This window comes from Cupressus sempervirens, chromosome 10 (assembly GCF_028749045.1).
Source record: "Cupressus sempervirens isolate cs-2001-9-10 chromosome 10, ASM2874904v1, whole genome shotgun sequence".
NCBI classification, from domain to species: domain Eukaryota; kingdom Viridiplantae; phylum Streptophyta; class Pinopsida; order Cupressales; family Cupressaceae; genus Cupressus; species Cupressus sempervirens.
Window position 1 is genome coordinate 702,389,160 of NC_143127.1, and position 16,688 is coordinate 702,405,847.

General features: G+C 37.1%; 1 protein-coding gene across 1 annotated transcript in view; it reads left to right on the plus strand.

Annotated features, from left to right (window-relative positions):
- Positions 1 to 13,577, plus strand: part of LOC149535758 (ricin B-like lectin R40G3) — a 73,191-nt gene extending 59,614 nt beyond the window's left edge. The window contains exons 3-4 of the mRNA XM_089803961.1: positions 12,799 to 13,027; positions 13,119 to 13,577. Coding sequence (XP_089660087.1) covers positions 12,799 to 13,027; positions 13,119 to 13,120 — 231 coding nt within the window. The 3' untranslated portion in view covers positions 13,121 to 13,577. The remainder of the gene's footprint in view (positions 1 to 12,798; positions 13,028 to 13,118) is intronic.
- Positions 13,578 to 16,688: the final 3,111 nt, after the last annotated feature.

A 16,688-nucleotide genomic window follows, 5' to 3' on the forward strand; every position in this document is an offset into this window, starting at 1 on the left:
TAGAAAATTAGTGGGATGGAAATGTACTCTTTCAAGTAAAGAAAGTTACAACTCTTGAAGTCTACACTACTTCAAAATCTGCTTGTTTATCCTATGAGTTTGTTTAGGATCTCTTACAAATTTGTAGAGGCCATAGACGGGATTTTAAAGAATCTTTTGTGGTTTGGGGTGGAGGAAAGGCATAGACTTCCCCTCATTACTTGGGATAGAGTCTGTTAACCTAAATATAGAGGGGAGCTTGGCTTTAGAAGTAGTAAAATTCTTAACCAATCTCTTCTTGCTAAGAAACCTTACTATTACTAAACTCTTTCACAGGGAATGGAATGAAGGCACGATGGTGATTACTGGTAGGAAAGTAACTATTGATGAGGGAGTCATCAACTGTCATCGGAATTTTGTCTATGGGGAATTTTTATTACAAGGACGGAAAATTCTCGAATGCCTCTATTAATAGATTTCCCAAAGATTATGAAGAAAAGGAGGCCTTGGTTAAACTGGACAAGTCCTACCTACTACGGGCTATCAAGAACATCTAGAGAATGGTGTTGAGGGCCATCATGTAGTACATTGCTTTGGATGACAGGTATTCTAGGGTTTGCACTTATCATTTTGTTTTGCTGAACCATTGACACCATAATCAGAAAGTTTCTATTCCCTATTATATCTACTCTTTCTTGAATACCATTAGCAATGGTCTTAGATCTAAAGACGATAGGAATCTTCCTATCCATGATGGGCTCATGGTATTAATTTATGAACACTAAAAAAGCTAGCACCATGGGCATATCTATTACTAAGCATTTTGAGTCTTAGGATAATACTAAGGATTTTGAGTATCTTGATAATGATGATTTTACTAATACAGATCTTAGTGGGCATTTTGAGTCCGAGGAGGAAGTTGTGAGGTCTAGTCAGAAGAAGGGTAAGGCTCTAGCTTCCTCATCTACGAGGAAGAGTACCCCTAAGAGCCAAAAGAAAGGGAAACAAAATAAAAAGAACAAGAATGTGGAAGGTACTTCTGATGATGACTACAATGAGGATGAAGAGGAAATGGACACTAATAGGAAGGAGATTATGGATCATAAGAAAAAAAAGCCTGTTTCTCTAACAAAGCTAGCAATCCGAAGGAGGTCACTCAAAGCGACCCCATGCCGTCGCCTCCTAGGGCTGAAAGTGCTAGCAGTGGGGATATGGAGGATGCTTCCCTTCCCAATGTTGATATCTCTCCTTCCATTAAGAAACCTTAAGCTTTTGCTGATCAGGCCAACATCTTCAACCTAAGGGTTCCTAGGTAGAGAATGGTCTTTGCTAGTGGTTTTGCTGTTGAGAAGGCTAATGTGAATTTGGAGATGTTGATTGTACCCTCTATGATTATCCGTAGTGGTTCTAGTCGTGAGCAAGGTATCAATTTTCTTTCAGTCGCTACAGATGGCATGTTGGATTTCTACAGGGTTATCAAGTGGTCCTTTCGTGAGATAAAAGATATTATTCTTAAGCTGTGGGCTTTGGAAGTTAAATTTGACCTCCTTGAGGTTGCGATGGTGGCGAAAGATTCTATTGAAGATGCAGACTTGAGAATTGACAAGAGGGATGAATTTGTCACTAAGTATAGGGATGAGCCTAGACTCAAGGAGCTCGAGGATAGGATGGAGGAATGTCGGGGTGGATTTTGTTTCGGCGAGTCTAACATAAACCCACACCCAAATTCTCTACATAACATGTCTTGGAGGGGGGCCCATACTAGCCCCTACCATATAAGTAGGTGTCAAGGTGGGCAAGAAAACCCACCGCAAATATCTTCTCCCACCCACCAATCCCACTGGCTCCCTACTATTTGTCAAGTTACCCCTTACCTACATGGAATGAGGGTAAGGGGCCTCGATGCAATGGGAGACAATCCTGACATGTGCTTCCACCTACCCCTAGAAACATTGATGAAAAATTCCCTCCCACCCTAACTAGAGTGTTCCTATCCTACCCACCCCTAGAAATGCTCAAATCCCTCCACCCCCACCCATGGGAGGCTATAGCCCTACCTTTGGAAAAAAGAATGTTGGCATAGAGGCAACTTTGAGGAGTATTGATGATTAGAGTTACAAAATATTGAAGGCTAATGTGGATCACCTTAGGATCATTGATAGCAAGTTGGAGATCCTTGAAAGTGACAACCATTATACAAGAGGAGGATGAGAAAGACAGTCCTGGGGATGCTGCCTGTGGCCCCAACAAAAGGATAGGAGTGAATACCAGAGAAAAGAACCAACCTGTAATGAAGGAGATTCAAGACATAAGGAAGGAGATGGAGAAACTGGAGCTTGAAGCTGCTGAGCTTCTTAATAATCTGGTTTAGCTTTTTCACAGGGTTTGGGTTTTGAGTTAGCTTGCTCTTGTTGTTTGTTTGTTGCCTTTCTTATTGTGTATGTGTGGTTGTTCCTCTTGCTGGCCTTTTTCTTAGGTTCTAGGTGTGTGTTTGCTTGCTCTTGTTGTTGTTGTTTGTTTGTTGGCTTTCTCAGTGTGTGGTTATTCCTTTGGCTGGCCTTTTGTTGTTCTGTATGCATGTCCATTTTTGGTTGTTTTCTCTAGTGGGGCTTAATGGCAAATCTTTAGTTCTTTTATTGTAGAGGGTTTTAGGGCCCCTTCAAAACCTGCATTCACGTAATAAAAAACAATAATACACAAGACTTATCTTAGGCAAAACCCTGCTCTTGAGGGAAACAACCCAACCACATAAATGAAGATGCCTTTATTTAGATTTCAAAAACATTACACAATGCTGCTTATGATTGGAGTCTTTACAATTTCCAATCAATAAGCTTGACTATAGAAACTACCTCCCCATAATCTCTGGTATGTCAAAATGGTTACAAAAATGAATCATACACATATCATACATAGCCAAAACAACCATAGAAACATATATTTTCTAGGAGTAGATAATTACACATACTGATCACTGTAACTCTCACACACTAATAGAACACACGAGCATATGATAATAAATTATAAGGAATAGAATCACACTATTTCACTAAGAGTCATGCGAGTACAAAATGCCAACGATTACAAAAAAAATACATGACAACCTCAATATGAATCAACGCCTTTAATATGAGGGTCATCGTCATTAAGAGGAGAATTGTTGTCTTTAAACCTAAGTTATAGATTTGGGTTCAGGGAAGGGTTTGGATGCGAGAACTCGGTACATGGGTTCGTGTTATTCATTATGGTTTGTACCAATTTGTGTATATATATATACACACACACACACAAAAAAAAAAAAAAAAGATAAGAGAAATAGTCATAATTATGAAACTAAATCATTTCATAGTATGAATCTATGACGCTTGAGCATTGATCAATTCCAAATGTCAAAAGTAAACATTAAAAATTTAAATACTTGATCATTGATCTATGCTGATGATTCTTAAGAAAATCCTCACATTGAATTATTGAATTACAAAGTGAAAATTCAAAATAAATTTCATTAAAGTTTGAAACATGACTCAAGTTCATGTAAGCGTTCATCAATCATCAATTCGATTATAAAAAAATCTAGATCAATGGGGTCTTCAACAATTGCAAGTGGTAGATCAACATGACTGGAACCCAAATCAGTTACACTAGCACTAGAGGGTGTTGTGTCATCATCATCATCCACATCAAGTAAAGTGGCTCTAGCAAAATCTTGAATGGTCAAACCCAAGTTAGTAGACTCAAGTGCTACATCCCAAAGCTTCTTTGCCCCCTCGTAGTTTGGATCCCTATGTGCCACGAGGCACAAGTTGTTGTGGATAAGCACCAAGTCTTCTGCTTTTTTTGTGGCCAACTGGTTGCACTTGATTGAGTAGATAGAGTAGCATGTACGTCAATTCCACTCAATGGGAGGAGAGCTCCGACAACATAAAAAATTAAAAATACAAAGATAAACTCAGGAGAGTTAAGTGTTAAACTCTACAATGCAAGTGGCCAAAAAAAAACTTGTGATAGGATCTTATGTGAGAGGTTGGAGGTAGATAAAATCTCACCCATGAAGTTACCACCATGTAATAGCATCCATTTGGCTTTGGTCATTTATTGCAATAGGATATGCATCTTTTCTTGAGATGAATAATACAAATTATCTCCAAACATTTGCCCCCATTTTTGGATTGTTGAAGAGTCTACTAAATGCTCTCTTGTACCCACTAGCAACCTCAACATCTTTATATGGTGGAACTCTAGGATCATATGCTAGGAGGTGCAAAGACGTAGTCATCGTGTTCCAACGATGAAGTACAATTGCTTCCACCGTTTTGGTGAAGGTGTACTGAGGATCATTCTCTCTCCTTTTTATGACTTGGGGTATCAAATGATGTAAGTTATCTTGATGTCAGTTGCGTTAATTAATTTTTTTGATATTTCTCAATAAACAAGGATAGAGTATTGTATTATAACTTAACAATTTTACTTTCTCCAACATGTTGTCCATGGCATCATATATTTCCCCCAAGCATGGTTGATTAGATAGGCTCGATGAATTCTAATACACAATCCACACGAGCCCACCAATCACCATTTAATATTATTGCCTTCACCTTTTGGGCCCTTGTTGTATTGGATTGGTTCTAGATACCTCACTGGTTGCTAATAACCATTTGTGACAATGCCTCTTTCACCCTTGCAAGTCATCTAAGAACGATTGTGTGTGATGCAAATCGGGTTTTAGCCACCTAAGAACGTGTTAATAATAAGTTACTAACACATTTAAAATATGTAAACAACACAATTTTTTTAATTATTATTCAGTAATGCAAAACTTGACATAAAATAATAAATGGAACTTAAATTTTAAAATTTACCTTCAATAATTCCAATCTCAAGAATGTTCTGAAAATTGTTTGTGACATATGGTGGTTTGTCACAAACATTTGAATCTCCTTACCCTCGTCATATATATTTTGTCACCCATTCTATTTGGGTGCCAATTGCTTGCATCACCAAATTGAGGGAGTGGACGGTATATGATGTCCAAAAGATGTGATCATCTCTAGCCTCTACCAAAGCACCTGCAACTTTGCAAACTTTTGCATTGGCTATAATTACTTGGACAACATTGTAATGATCCACCGACTCTATGGAATCAATGAGAATCCTGATAATGAACTCTGTATCTTTTACTTCTCCTTGATAGTCAACTACCCTAAAAAATATTGACCCTTCAGGGGATACAACAATTACATTGATTAATGGTTGGTTTTTGCAATCTTTCCATTCATTAGAAACAATGGATACACATTTGAACCAAAGAATCTCTTGTTGGTTTTAGTTGGGCCTCGACATTTTTCCTCTCATTATGTGTTAAGGTGGCGTGCACCTTTTCATATCCAAGGCCTTGGTAACCAGGAGGTGCACTTTTTATTGCTTGCACCTTCTTCCAATAAGGCGATCTCAGTAAGTTAAATGGAAGATCATTTGCATAGAGGCAACAACCAATTTTTTCATCAGCAATATCTTTTAACTCATTTTGAAATACCTTATCTAGTGGGCCTCTCTTGCAGGTGAATCTTCTACTTCTTCATCCTCTGTAGAAGGCATAGGCAAGAAGGGATATCTAGAGGCTGGTCAAGTGGGTGGTGTTTTTGTTTTTTGTTTCATGGTATAACCATCTTGTTTCCCTTTTGCAACTAATTTGTCAGCATCTTGTTCATTTATGAGTGCTGCTATATTCTCAACTAACAACCCCTTCTGATTTGGCCCTGGGCCCTTGCATGTATTAATCCCTTTCCTCCCAGGGCCCAGAAGATGAAGTTTGACTTAGTAGTAAAAGCTTCTATATTGTGAGTTGTGAATGTTACATTTCCAAATAAACCCCACACCTCTAGGACATTGAGAAACTCCTTGTGTGTCTCCTTAAAGGAGACCCGTCATCAATTTAAATTTTGAGACCCCTCCCCACCCCTTGAGCTTTGACTCTACTCATTGTTGCAATCTATACCAAAAATGGAAAAAAAATGCTTCAAAACTTGTTAATAACTTGAATTTTTTTTTTTTTTGAAAAACTTGAATCAATCCATTAAAAAACTAAAGAATATGGTTTAAATGCATACCTTAAACACTCAAATCTTCTTTTTGGAAGGTATTTGCGATTATCGTCCTCTACCATCACTTGGTTACATCCAAAATAACCATCTAGAAACGACATCATCTAAGATCCATTACAATCTGTATCACTTCATCTAGGGATGACACCAGATAATTGTCTTTCTCTAAAGCTTTGTTGAGTTATATCCAGGATAACCATCTAGAATCGACATCATCTGAGATCGATTTACAATCTGTATCACTTCACATAGGTATGCCACCAGATAATTGTCTTTCTCTAACGCTTTGTTGAGATTACTAAAAACTATACACAATCTTATTTCTTCGTTCTTCTTTCTAACCGGAACTGGTTTGGCGACCCACGTCAAGTGTCTAACTAGGAATACGATCCTTGCTAAAAGCAGGTTGTTACTTTCTTGGTGTATCAAAGGCCTTTAGTAATGAATTTATCTGTCTTTGTCTTTTCTGGAATGGTTTACTAACTGGCTTGACTGGGATCGTATGTGTGATGAGGTTGGTGTATTATGTCTTCAAGTCTTAATATCCCCAGGCAATCACATCTGGGAATTCCCTCATGAGCTTCAGCATACCTTCTCTCTTTTCATGTGTACAAACTCTCCCAAGGAACACATTTTTAGCTTGTTACATTACTTTTTAAGTTCACCTTTTCATGTTTGCCTCCTTCAGTCGTTTGATATTTGAGGGCACTCAATTTGTTTGAGTCAGAACTTCTTTCTAGCTCTTTCATTCCTCGGGGAATGGTATTTGTCTTTAAATTCATGATTTTGTCAATCTTGAACTGTGCTTTTTGTAATGCTCCATCAATAACTTGAGTCTTAAAACACATTTGAACTTGTGAGGAAGTCTAGCATATGCTTATCATCTTCAAAGACTTGATATATTTTAATACTATCAAGAACTGAGATTATTGAAGTCAACTAAACTGTGAATTTCTTCGCACAATCCATGGCTAGGGTTCCAAAAAAGTCTTTGATTGGAGTAGTGAATTAACCACTGGATTACTTGGCCAATATACACTTTTAATAATAAAAGCATCAAATCTCTCAATCAACTCCCAAACTACTTCCCAATTTATACCACCTCTATGTCTGAATCTCCATGTACGTTCAAGATTTTGGCACCCTTTTGAATAGCAAGCAACAGTCCAAGAACTAATGATTCATACTTAGCAACATTGTTGGTGCACGGGAACTATAATTTGTGTGCAGTCAAGTAAGTTTCTCCTGTTGGACTGGCTACCTCAATGCTTGCTTTGCTTCCTTTCTTTGACTTTGACCCATTGAACCAGTATCCTGGATTGCTTAGTTTTCTGGACATTGGAACATTGAGGTCCTAATTCTACAACTTCCTTACTATGTTCTATGATTTTCATCTTGTTCAACTTCCTTACATTGTGGCAGTAGGATCACCACTTGTGATGGGTCTTCAACATTAATGATTTTTTCAATGTTTCCTGTTACCAATGCACGTGGGACCATATTTGACACTTGCTCTTTGGCAGTTTTGCACATTATGCATGAGATTTCTGAATGGAAGGCGTTATGGATTCTGCAGTAGTTGGGTAGCAACAGATTTTAAATGCAAGCTTCCTTACCCAATTCAACCTCTTGTTTAACACTTTTCGGGTTAAAGTTCCTAAACTTTTTGAACATTCCTTCATTCAACGGTGCCTTTGAGTTATTATCAACAGGTACCTCAGCAAACCTGCGTGTCACCTTCGAGCACCCTCCTTGATTCAAGCCTTGTAGCATTAGAACTTCTCCTAACATGGCAATGTATGATCCCAAGTTTGTCTCCATGAACAAGATCTCATTATCTTTACCATACTCAGAACCTGGGTGTCACCTCCAGGCACCCTCCTTCATGCAAACCCTCCAGCATTAGAACTTCTCCTACCTTGTGCATGTATGATTCCAAGTCTGTCTCCCTGTACAAGATGTCATTATCTTCACCATATTCAGTTATCAACAATCTCAGCCTGGGTGTGCTGAGTGCTCTTTATCTTTATCTGATTTGGGATTCCTTTCCATGGCAACAATGTATGAGAAAAATCAGTAGATATGTATTCATTCAACTTCTTTGACCAGTCTGCACTCAAAAGCATAACATAGTCTTCTGGTATATCCATGGCAGATATATCAATACAATTTTGAACTTGTGGATCAAATGCTAGTTGCATATGAATATTGTTCAGTTCTCCCAATACTTTGACCTCTGTTTTATCCAATTGTGTCAACTTTTTGTTTGTTTGCAATGGGATCAATCCCAATCTTCTACATATTGCTAAAAGTCACATTACTTGAAGCACTGGACTCTATCAAACAGTTATGCAACATTTTACCAGAAAAATTGACTGATGTGAGGAAAGGGGCAGGTTCATCCTTTCCTTGATAGAAAACCATAGGCTTCTGTGTTCTTGGATCAAACTCTTCATTTTTTATGCTTTGCGAAATGTTGCTTTCGTTCTGCAGTTTGGAAATAAATTCACAGAACGCCTCACAACCCAAGGATGACTGGAGACCGAGATGCCAGAGATGCTAGAAGCATGGAGCATGCTGCACATTCTCACAGGGAAGGCAGTAAGGACGAGTATTCTATCCAGGATAGAGGAGACCTTCCAAGTCACATTCTTACAACACAACGAATGACACGGGCAACACGAAAGGCAGGACACACTATGACATTAGAGAGAGAGGCAACCCTCCAGGTAAGAGTGGGGGAGTTGGAGAATGAGTTGGCACAAGGAAAGATAGCTTGTGTAGGGAAGGAGGAGCAACTAGCAGCCACTCAAAAGGATTTGATAGATGCCTTGAGATTGCTGAAGGCAATATGAAATAAACAGATGATAACAAATCGAGATCTTAGGCTCCTTCCGACCAACTTCTGCACCCGACATCCTCCACCACTCCAGGGACGTTCCCTCGCCTTACTTTGCAGTAAGATTTGATTATGTTTTTTTGCCCCATTTTGCTTTCTGTCATCTGGAAGATGACATTTTTTTGCCGGGGGTGGGGGTGCTGATGTATGCAACAAATATGCCACTAGTAATTAAATAATAATTTTGTTAGTAAACTTGGGTAGTATAATAAAACGTTTGTTCAGAAGGGGTGTCAATTGCTGACGGTTGGAAGACTTAACCAACCGTTGAGCACTATTTATATTGGGGTCGGAGCAAGTTATGTTGTTGTCAATTGTACAGACATACTATGCTATGAAAGGAATTATCTTTCTGCCATATATATTGCACTATGTTATTTCCAAGTTATTTATATTTTGTTACTTGTGACTTGTAATTTATTCATGTCCATTTGAGTGATCTTGTTTGCTTTGCCTTTGCACAAAACAACAAACCCATGGGCAGGAAACATTGATTTCATAGTTTTCACCTTTACTACTGAACACGATGCAATTCCTAATGTCAACCCTTGATTTTCACCCTTTCATTGAGCTACCCTGCTTATTTCATGACTGATTGAATTGCTTAGTTGTGTAGTTCAAAATAAAGTCTTGGTTGCCTTTTATATGCACTTAATTGGAAGGTTATATCCATTTGGAAGTATCAACCTCTTGCATAGGCCATTTTAAACTCAAAATTGAAATCATTATCTCCTCTAATCTGGCCAACCCTCAAATTAAATGCAATTTTAAAGGTTGACAAGTAATTGATTTTGCATTTTATGTTTGATTGTCTCCAAGGCCAACTTACAGATCAAAATCTAAGGTGGGAGGCAAGGTTTTTACAAAGAGGGGAAATCAAATGAGTTTGTTCACTTGGCTTATAATGGAGTCTGAAGGAGGTCAGAATTCTGACCTCCCTTGGGCTCATTGAACCCCAAGGAAGGTTGGAATCTGACCTGCTCTTAGGCTCTAGTCCAAAGGAGTATATTAACACTGCAATCTCAAGGCCTTCCCAAATTGACTTTTAATGAGATTTTATCATTCCTTGTGAACTCAATTCTAAGTTGTACTTATTTCTTGCCATTCTTTCTACGCCAACTCAGATTTAAATAAAATGAATCTTCAATCATTCTGCATTTCAAAATTTGAAAGCCAACATGTAGTGTTTCATCTTGCAAATGCCAACTTTACCCATAGTTTTGTCCTCTTTATTCTGAATTCATTTTTCACCGCTGGGCAGATGGGGATGCTGATTGGGCATAAAGCCCTAAGGAGATTGGAATTCCAACCTCCCTTGGACTCCTTGAGCCTCGAGGAAGGTTGGAATCCGACCTGCCCTTGGGCTTGCCTGGGTTTGGCTTCTCCAAAAAAGTGTTGATTCCACTTCCATTATTCAATCTGATTTCGTCTTCACCATCAGCAACTTAGTTGAGATTCCTCACTTTAACTGTTAGTGGCCATCTTGTTTGACTCTCAATCATGCCTCATGTCTTGATCAAATCCCTGAACTTCCTAAAGAATTGAATGGCAAGTGCTAGTGTTGAAGATGCAAGAAAGTGAGTTCAAAAGATGGCTGGGGTATGGAGCTCCAAGCAGGCCAGAATTCCGACCTGATTTGTGCTCCTGAGCCCCAAGGGAGGTCAGAATCCAACCTGCTCTTGGGCTCAGCCCAGGGTCAAGATTGTTCAAGTCCATTTTCACGTTCAAACTTACCTTCATCCTGACCTTTTGATTCACGATTTGATCATCATTAGCAGCTTGGTTTCTCTCTTTCTTCATTTGCACTCCAAAACTAGAGGTTTTTAATTTGATCTAATTACTTTCAACTCAAACTTGTCTCCTTTTTTGTGCAGATTTCCATTGGCTTCATATCAGATTTGGCTTCATGTCACATCTCACATTTCTGAAGGGTCAACTTGAGATCCAACTCAATCTTCATTCTTCATTGTATCACACTTCATCTCTCTAAAGATGAACACTTGAGTCTCCCATTTAGCCTCTCGAATCCTTCATGTCAATCTTCACCTAAGGAGTGCTTTCATCATCAAAAGTCTTGGATGCTGTGGTTCGATTCTAATCTATGGCTTTGACACCCTGTGGTCAAGGGACTTACACGTATAGCTTGCCCAAGCTTAACCTATTGACTCTAGGACTTTTAAATTGCCACCAAACTAAGGCTATCTGAAACAACTACTCTATTGCGAAGTGAAAAAAGAGGGGGTCCCCATTTGCAATGTGAGGATGGTGTGAAAATGTCACAAAAGGTAGGGGTTCACTGCAGCATGTCATCATGTCACCTTGCCTCAACACATCTATGGTTGATACATCTTAAATCTGATTAAAGCAATCTATTGATTTGATCTACATTTCCAATATATGTTTATTTCTTACTCAACAATGTTCAATCATGAATTATGACTACAAATGATTCCTATTGCAGGATCTCAATCAAAGAAAAAAGGTATCTCTAAACCCTACTCGCTCAATAGAAAGTTTTAATCAAGGCAAAATTTTGGTACTCATAATTTGGGGACATTACACCTCCAAGAGCATTGCACAAAACTTGCTCTAGCATGTTTTTCTTTTCTTTGGTTCTCATTATCTACTGCCTGAATTGTGTGACGACTGCTGCTCTTATGATCCTTAGTATGTTCCTGCACTACCATACTGAATTTGTTAGTGTATTAGGCTATTAGTAAACTGATCATGTCTAGGTCCCAGATGAATAGCCATAGCCTGCTAAATTAGAGCAGTCCTGAACTTGGAATTGTTCTAATTGAAGTGTCTAAATGAACTCTGCACCCTGCACACAGATTGTTGTTGATATTGATACAAGTGGAATTGAAAGGGCCGCCCTTGTATTGCGAATCAGCCAGCCAACTGCCGAACAGAACAAGTACCATGAGATACGGGACAACCTAAACAACCCATCAAAATTAATCAGACTGATACGTGACTGCAGCAAAGCTGCCTCACACGACATCAACCAAAAAAGAAACGTGATGGAATCCCAGGTCCCAACTTTGGTAATGCTAGACTCAACCTTGTTTATTCTCACACCCTTCCACCCTGGTATGAAATTGGGGGATAGATCTAGGAAGACCTTTCTTCCATCTTTGTATAATAGTCCATGAAATATTGTCATCCAAGCCCTTGGGACATGAAGAGTTGGGCGGGGGATTTCCTCCATAGAGAGCCCATCTCTGTGTGTAGAAGAAACAATGTAATGCCAAGGCAGAGAAGCTAAATGCTTAATGGTCACCACATGAGTTGGCTTAAGCTGAACTGAAGTTGAACTGAAGTGAAAGGCTTAGCAGATCGAGTGACTGGAGCAAGGGCTGGAGGAGACTTTCCAAGGGAGAGTGCACACAGATTGTTACAATAAGGGTTTGTAAATGCTTTATTTCGTATTTGCAGCAAATTTCTAAAGGAAAAACTGCACAGTAACTGAGTGCTCAACTTTAATTTTCTCATTATGACTTAATGCTCTGATTTCTAATAGAGAACACATTTCTTCAATTATAAAGAGGTGGATTTAGTTGGCTTATGAGAGGTTTGATAGACATATAAAACTATAAAGATGCGTGTTAACATCCTTTTCTTCTCTAAATAGCATAGCATGCATGGTCATCAACAAAAATTGTATTTGTCATCAAGCACTTATTTTGCAGGTTTTCCGTAGAATTTTGATATTGATATTTTTCAGAAGCATATCTTCACCATTGCAATTGAACTAAGATATTTGAGTTTCAATAATGGCAAATAATATGTCAAGTAATTATTCAGATGATGTCTCAGGTTCTTTTGGCAGAATATCAACCAGACACCTTAGATGAGTCTATTCTATGGAGCATGAGTGAGGATATGGGCCACGGATACAGAACATTGAGACAAGTTAACAATATTCGGTTAAACATGGATGCTTTTCATGGGGATAAGAAATCAGGAGGCATCAAAGATGGAAATGCTATAGTCCTTTGGGAGTGGAAGAAGGGGGACAATCAGCTCTGGAAGATAGTCCCCTACTGTAAGTCTTAAAACGGTAGATATACAGTTGCCAATTATATTGTCATCTCTTTTTGGGTAAACTAATCTAGATGCCATTTGTTTGTTTGCAGGATAATTGTACACATTAAGTGATCTTCCGAATGCCAGTTCCAAATCTTCCTCCTTTTAACAAATGACTTGAGATGTTAGGATTTGATTTAATCATCCCCCAGGAGTACAAGTTTTATGTTATAATGCATCTATTGGCAACTATTGGCGTTTGCTAGTTCTCGACTTCTTTTTCTAATTGACTATTTTGTTGCTTTAAATAAACTCATTAGAGATGGGATTATGGCAACAAAATGACCATTGCGATCAAACTGAGATGGGATTATGGCAACAAAATGACCATTGTGATCAAACTGATTATTGTGTCTCTGTTATGTAAGCATTCCTTCTTTAAAGAAGTAATGTGATTATGGCAACATTCAAAATAGCCTTTTATGTTTCTCAACCTTATCGAAGTAGTTTTTAGTATATTCACTGATATTTAAAGGTTCATAGAGTTTATTGAAAGGAATTGTGGTGCACTATTTGTGGATGGACCTGAGGTGAGTGTGCAATTATTTTTAGGTTTTCTGTTATTTACTATAAAAAATATTATTTTCTTTACTATTAGGATTCAACTATGTACTTTTTGAGTAAACTTACTGACCCATGATTCATGAGTAGTGGTTTACAAAATTAATGACCCATTTATCACATGAGCATGCTTCCTTTATTTTAAAGCTTTTATTGGCTGTTAACACAAAATTGATTTTCAATTTACAAATGTTTTAAATGTATTTGTTTTAATTTGGAGATGTTTGTTGAGCTAGAAGAAGAAAATGTTCGATCAAGCGTACAATCTTGTAAATTTTTTTGGGGGCTTAAAAACTCCATGGAAAAGTATATGTATGAAATGAAGCGGATTCAAACACGAATATAAATTTGACATCTTTTTTAAAATTGATAAGTGATTGGGGAATCCATTTTTATCTAGAACCTAGTTTTTATGAAATGATCAAGAGTCCCAACTTTAAATTGCACTTTAGATGTCTCTAGCAAGAATTGAACTTGGATTTTTACAATGAGAAGTAATTTTTTACGCGAATCGTCATCATTTTTTTTCAAATAATATGTAGAAAATAATTGTTAACTTGAATCTTGATGATAATCCTATAGAACTTCTATAAACTAAATATATAACAATGAAATCAAAAATTTGATATTTAAGACAAGTCTCCAAGGAAATACAGAATGTTAGTTTAACTGTAGGAAAAAATGACAGCTAAAATTAGGAAATTTGATATTTAAGATCAAGTAAATTGCAACAAAATATAACATGTTCTTTTAATGAACAAAATGTTGCATGTTGGTTTTACTATTTACATAGGAAATAAATTAGGAAATTTGATTTAAGACTAAATGGCGAATGACATTTTTACTACTACAACCTTGATAAGTAGGAGATGATTTCCACAGCTAGTCAAATTGTGATGTGAATATCAGGATTTAACTGTGTGATTTTTGAGTCAAACTCGATGACCCATGTTTCATGAGTAGTGATTCAACATGAATCCATCTCTCATGAGAATAAATGGAACACTTAGCACTCATTGGATCTGGGTGATGCTCACAGGAGTGAAGCATCGGGACTTCCCGGGAGGTCACCCATCCCAGTACTACTCCAGCTTGAGCGCGCTTAACTACGGAGTTTCCTCTACAGTTAAACCCAAAGCTTGCAACCCCATTTGCAAAACCTTCACCAAGTGTTGTGCCTTATGAACCATTCATTAGGAAGCCCCTTAAGCTCATCAATTGATAAGTAATGATGGGTTCTTAGATTCATGTCATATGCATTTAATCAACTATTTAGTGAAATTTTCTAATGTAGTGAAAGGCATTTTCATGCAAAGATTGCGACATTTTACTATTGAGTATAATATTATCTAATAATTCAGATGCTCATGGCTAGTCATTGAGAAAAATAAAACATGCCAAGGCTAAAGATTGTTGAAATAAAACAAAAAAATCTAGGGAAGTAAACTACAATAATTAGTGGGTTACAACAGTGGGACAAGATGAATAACTAGAGTTAGGCTAAAGTGATGTGTGAAAGGTTATGAAAGTGGTCCCATCTAAATAAAATTAGAAAATAAGAAAAAGGAAAATCTATGACAATTTTATTTTTGTCATGATGTCAAAGGGATCCCATGTGAATAAATGTGAAAAAAAGGAAATTTTATAAATTGTTTGTCGTGACCACTACCCCAATAGAGCTAGACTTATGCCAACTCAAATTTTAGGTCCTTTAGTTGATAGGATATTATGGAGGGCTTTAATGTCTTATTTAAGTTTTACATTTAATTATCTAAAATGATAAATTGTTTCTTGATTTTAAGAGTTAGTTATTTGTTGTAATTAATCAATTCAATATTGTAAAAGAGAAAAGTGTTCTGTTTTGACTTTGTTATGTGATATTACATTTTTGTACTTATGTAATATGTTTTATCGATAAAGAAATTTGCAAAGTTTATCAACATTTAACATTTTCATTTCTAAGAAATTATCTAAATTATATTTGTTCTCCCATCTTAGATTTGATCATAAGAGCAATTCTTCCCCTAGAATGGATTGTGTTTGTGATCATATCCTTAAAATTAAAACATTTATAACTATCTTAAGTCAACACTTGTGCATAGTTGGACCATTGCGTGTAGCTCGATTGACATCTCTATGCATATGTTAATGAACATCAATATGGATCGAGAATACTAGAGAACATGGTGGCCTTGCATTGACCTTGATAGCTACTAAACAAGTACACTATATTTACATCTTGTGACTTCTAATCTTGTGAAAGTGATCGAAGGTGTCTAGCTCCATTTGAATAGGTTTCACACTTTAAACCTCTTGGAGAAGCAAACCCAAGGTGCTATTTAGAACCTCAAGGTCCTAAAACTAATTAAAGTCTCTTGTATGAATTGGGTAGTGTTCAAAAACAAACGTGAGAGTCATATTATGATACATATGATCATTGCACAGTACTACATGCCTAGGTATGGTTGCATCCATACACAAATATACATCAAGACTAGGTCAATAGTATTCTTTAGCTAGGATGCAATATTAGAAGTATATGCTTGATTGTCATATTTAGAGAAGTAAATCATAGCTAGGATGCAATATTAGAAGTATATGCTTGATTGTCATATTTAGAGAAGTAAATCATATTAACATCTCAACATTGATTAAGTGTTGGGCACTTTCCTAGCCTTTCATTTACATTTAATAATTTCACATCGATGTTAATTTAGGGCCAAAATCATACATTGTGTATATTAGACATAACTCAAAATAGTTGCAAGATAACATTTCTTTCTCTATTTATCTTCATTCATGATAGATGCACCAAATTTAATTGATTTCTTTCTCTTTTGTATGCAATCTCATGAAAACCTCATCACTATTAGATCATTTTCATGTTGACTTCTCTCATGGTTTGGTTGTAATAAATTTGCCTATGATGCCTTGATGCCTTGGGCCCCTCTCCTAATCAGTTTATGCTTTCTATGGTACATGTGTTACAAAAATGTAACTTGGGGTTGACTTAATAATGTTCCCATATTCATGTGCTTTGGTAGAGTTATTTTGCTTAT